This window comes from Gadus morhua, chromosome 4 (genome assembly GCF_902167405.1).
Source record: "Gadus morhua chromosome 4, gadMor3.0, whole genome shotgun sequence".
NCBI lineage: Eukaryota > Metazoa > Chordata > Actinopteri > Gadiformes > Gadidae > Gadus > Gadus morhua.
In genome coordinates, this window is record NC_044051.1 from 6,989,293 (window position 1) to 6,994,273 (window position 4,981).

The 4,981-nt window shown below is 48.2% G+C and overlaps 1 protein-coding gene across 2 annotated transcripts in view; it reads right to left on the minus strand.

The window, feature by feature from the left end:
- Positions 1 to 750: 750 nt before the first annotated feature.
- Positions 751 to 4,981, minus strand: part of tm7sf3 (transmembrane 7 superfamily member 3) — a 17,796-nt gene continuing 13,565 nt past the window's right edge. For both annotated transcript variants that reach the window (XM_030353813.1, XM_030353814.1), the window contains 3 exons: positions 4,604 to 4,704; positions 3,522 to 3,684; positions 751 to 2,895 (listed from right to left, as the gene is read on the minus strand). In XM_030353813.1, coding sequence (XP_030209673.1) covers positions 2,642 to 2,895; positions 3,522 to 3,684; positions 4,604 to 4,704 — 518 coding nt within the window. In that variant the 3' untranslated portion in view covers positions 751 to 2,641. The remainder of the gene's footprint in view (positions 2,896 to 3,521; positions 3,685 to 4,603; positions 4,705 to 4,981) is intronic.

Sequence of the window (4,981 nt, forward strand, 5' to 3'; positions counted from 1 at the left end):
CGTGACCGTATACTGATTATTTTAAATCATCTTCCAGATGGCCTATTCTGAAAAAGGCTTTTTAAATCAAAACATTGTACAAACTTTCATTTGACACAACCTAACATGTAGCTTCGGTTAAATTATCAATTTGAAAAAATTGATGTGCGCTATAAAGGAAAAGCAGGCGTCGGAGGGGATAATGTTTCCAAGTTCAACACAACATGGTTCAGTGTGAAGTCAACCACCCACATCGGATGTGGAAACCGTCAACCACCACATACCAAAGAACATAATAAATCCATCATCCTCGAGGATCTGAACTAAGTCCAATGCAAAACTATCAGAACGTTGCTGCCCCCTAGTGACTAACGACGAGGCCCCCTACTGTTCAGAACACGCAACGCACCGTCTTTGGTATGAAATAGAAGCCTACCTTTAGTGTAAGACCACCGCTGGAGTATCCAAATTAAAATGTATGTTCAGCTTATTGGGGCGATTCAACTGACGATAAAAAAATAACGGTACTATTGTCCCAGGAAGTAAGTCTAGAGTAGTTCATATTCAATGCATTCATCACAGAAGAGGACCTCATGATAATTAGGGGATCTGGCAGACCCCTCGTTAACTTAATGAGCTACACCTGTGGCCCCCCCTACTATTACACCTCTGAAATGTGTTCAGATACATATAAATACATTCTGTTCAATGAAATATAACGTCCTGGTGGTTGGTCCTCTGAAACCAAACAAAATCACAATAGCAACTGTGTTGAATCGACATGTTGGACAATTTATTAAATATACAAAAAAGGTATTTAATTACAATATATCTTTTTTTGTAAATATACATAATGGAGTGCTACAAAAAATGCAGATTAAAAAACCTCATCTTGACACAAGGCTGGAAAAACCGTCTCGGAAAGAAAACAACAATAAAATAGGCAGATATATGTCAAACAGAAGACTGGTTGGCATTGGCAAGGTCCACACACAGAGACAAGTGGTTTTAGTGCATAGTAGTATTCAGTGAGTTAGGACTGGACCACCCTGAGATTAGACCCACACAGCCTGATGAACTCGTCCTGATTGAGAACGAGGAACCAATTAAATGAATCAACAGACACAGGCTCATGACTCATCACATCCTGTTTGCAGACGGACAGAAGCGCCGACCAAGCAAGCGTTCCTTGGCTGCTCGGCAGGTGGTCTTCGGGGGCATCGGCTCAGTACACCAAAGTCTCCTCTTTTAGTTTTCAGGCTGTTTAGAATCACCTCGACTCCCTGCTCCATTTGGGTATAAAAATAAAACAAGATCACTCAATCCTTGTAATCTTTTTTTACATGTCAAGATCTTGCCGTTTTCTTCTTTGTACTTTTTTTATACATATAAAGCTCTTGCTATTTTCTTTTTCTGACATTTTGCAACGAGTCGTCGGCTGAGAGAAACGGGGTCACTGAATCCTTTCATTCAAAACGATGAACCAGTCAGAGGGTTGATCTAATAGAGCAGAGCCTGTCTGAGCTAAAAGGTTCCTCCCCTCCTCTCCTAGTGTCCCCGTAGAGCCAAGAGCGAACTGGGATCATGCCAAAACCTGCCAATGCGACGCCATATATCCCCATCAGAGGGGCAATAAACCAAGTTATCTCTGTGGGTTTTCTTGTAAAAGAAAACAAGGGTAAAAGACAACATGTCCCATATCGGGTGACTTAGTGCAGTTGGGCAAGGCAGCGGTGCCTCAGGTTGCAAGCGTGAAGATGAGCTCTGGGCCAGACATGCTCTGTTAATGCTAGCTCTTAGAGCTTTTAGAACGGTTGGCCTCTGAGCTCGCTTCGGTGGTCTTCACGCATGGTGAGCATGGCTTCAGCGGTTTCAGTGGTTACAGTGGTTTTTATACACATTAAGCAAAGTGTCTGATGAAAGGGGCTTTCGACGTCAGAGGGAAGGCGAGACGGTTCGGCCTCGACCTCTCGTCGGTGGTTAAAGATGTGGACGGTTGCCGTGGTAATCCATCGTCCTCGCGATCCTTTTTTTGGCACGGCGGAACATTCCCTCCTCCGATGGGACGGATGTCTCGGACATCGTCTTCCTCGCCCTTCCGTCTCCGATGGTTACCTGATGATGTCGCCGGGGGCCGGTGTACTGCGCTCAGTGTAGCGTGCTGTGTTCAATACCGTCGCTGCTCTGTAACAGCACACTGGGAGGGGGGGGGGGGGGGGGGGGGGGGGGGGGGGTACTAATGTGTGATGTGGTCAAGGGTTTTGGTTTAAAAAGACAGCAGAGGGCCGAAAGAGAGAGAGAGACAGCGAGACAGAGAGAGAGAGAATGCGCCGGGGAACGGGTGAGAAAGAAGGGGGAAAGAGAGGGAAAGAGAAAGAGCTTGAGAGAAAGAGAAAGACGGATAGAACGAAAGAACCAGAGCAATAGCATTTTGAAAGACGGAGAGTTCGAGAAAACGTGAACTAGAGAATGCGAAGAGAGCGATAGAAAGAGAGAGACGGAGAGAAAGGAGGCTTGGAGGAGGGAACAGAAAGGGCAGAAAGAGAGAAGAGACGGAGGACAACGAGAGACAAGGAAAACCTGAAAAACTCAGTGGGATTAAAACGTTTGAAAGAGAAAGCGAGGGAGCAAGCGAGAGAGGGAGGAGGGGGGAGGGGGGGGGTCAGAGGAGGAGGGGCGTGTGCTCCCCGTTGGGCTCGCGGCGGCGTGTGAGCTGGCGGAGGCGGGCCAGCAGCCGCCCGGCGGGCGTGGCCCCGTGGTGGCTGGGGTCCAGGACGTTGGTCTTCCGGCGCTCCCGCTCCTGCAGCCACATGAGGTAGGGGCTGGGCGGGAAGAAGGGCCTGGAGCGCTCCCGGTACAGCTGGAGCACCACCCCCGAGGCCCCCAGCACCACCCACAGCGTGATCAGCACGAAGTCTGCCAACAGGAAACAGGAAGTGGGAGAAGTTTGGTTACCGCGCGGCCATGTTTGTGTGTTTTAAGAGGGAAAAAGGATTTCCCTCGTTTACCGACTATTAACGAGACATTTGAACAACGAACATTTGAAAAACAACGCAGAAATTGTCACATTTTATAAGAGGCAAAAGGAAACGTTCCCAAGAGAAATAGATTGCTTTGTGGGTTATTTACCTGTAATCTTGCACTGATAATGTAACTTGGATACATTCATTTACTCCATCAAAAACATCTGAACTAGGGTTTCTCAAGAATTAAACGCCCCCATCCTCGAATCAAACCATCCAGGGAATTCTTCTATGAATCGTTTTATTGTGCTCCACTTTTGCCCCCCCAAATCATCGACGAAATCTTAGTTCTGGGGATACTAACTGTAGCTCCAAATCCAGCCACTAGAGGCCGCTAACGGGGAAGCTAAAACAAACGCTGTTTGAGAAGACGTTGGTTTATCTCTTCATTCTTCTCTAGCAGTGCTTGACCACAGTTGAACACAGTTTGAACATTTCATTGTTAAAAAAAAACAATTTGTAAATACAACTGTGGTATAAAAAAACATTCCCGATGTATGTTTGACCGATGAAGCTCACCGATGTCGTGGAACGAGACGTCGGTGAAGGCGGGGTCGAAGTTGGGGTTGAGGAAGCGCTTGAGGACGTTGAGCGTGATGTAGGACAGCGAGGTGGAGACGTAGACGTTGACCGCCAGCACCACGCAGTACCCCCCCACCACGCCACACGTGATGATGTTACCCTGACGACACACACACACACACGTAAACAAACACACATAGATATTAACACAGAAACACACACACACACACACACATAGACATTAATACAGAAACACACACACACACACACACACACACACACACACACACACACACACACACACACACACACACACACACACACACACACACACACACACACACACACACACACACACAATTATGCCTGCATTCCTAAACATATTCCTGCGTCATCCATCATATTGCTCCTTCACTACACCCTGGAGGAGGTGAGCAGTTAGGGTGAAGTAGGCGGTAAGGAGAAGCTGTCAGCCGATAGATAAAACAAACTCCTCAAGAAACAGACAACAGTTGTTTGTCCGGCCCGCTTGTTAGAGAACCCTCTTCCTTTCCTCATCTGACGTTTAAAATTGAATTGAACTCAACGTGAAATTGGATTAAATAATGTAATTCAGTGGAGAAACATTGACTCAGCACGTGCTAACCGTAAATACCACTGGGTTCAATTGTGGGCGGGAAATGTAGACGGGCTTCTGAAAAGCCTCAACATTAGCAACGTTTGGCGTTAATACTCGCTGTAAGGTTTTAGCCTGTGTAGTCGTACGGCTAACTTGGCTAGCTGTCAAAAATTCCCTGTCGCTTCCCATAAGTACGTGCTATAATGAGGTGTTAGCCCGTGTAGCCGTACGGCTAACTTAGCTAGCCGTCAATATAACCTGCCGTTTAGCATAGGCATGCCCTTTGTAATGTGTTAGCATCTGTAGGCAGGTGCTGTGCTAAATGGCTAACCGTAACCATTAACAGCGTGCTACGTTTTAGCCCGTGTGCTAGCACACCCGCTCACTGCCACCGGTTGTATCCATCCCCGTGGGTGTGTGTGGCGTAAGGCGTTAGCTGCCATGCTATCGCGGCGCTCACCTCTCTGGGCCAGCGGACCATCACCAGGGACACGGCCAGGACCAGGCAGCAGTACGTCACCCAGAAGGCCACCTCCGAGCCCTGGAACACCTCCAGCTCCCCTGGGGAGAGGGACCACAGACCACCAGTCAGCCACAGACCAGTCAGCACAGACAACCGCAGACCAGTCGGCACAGACAAGTCAGCACGGACAACCACAGACCAGTCAGCACAGAGAACCACAGACCAGTCAGCACAGAGAACCACAAACCAGTCAGCACAGACAGCCACAGACCAGTCCACCACAGTGAACCAGTCAGCACAGACCAGTCAGCACAGACAACCACAGACCAGTCAGCACAAACAAGTCCGCCACCGACCAGTCAGTCACAGACCACC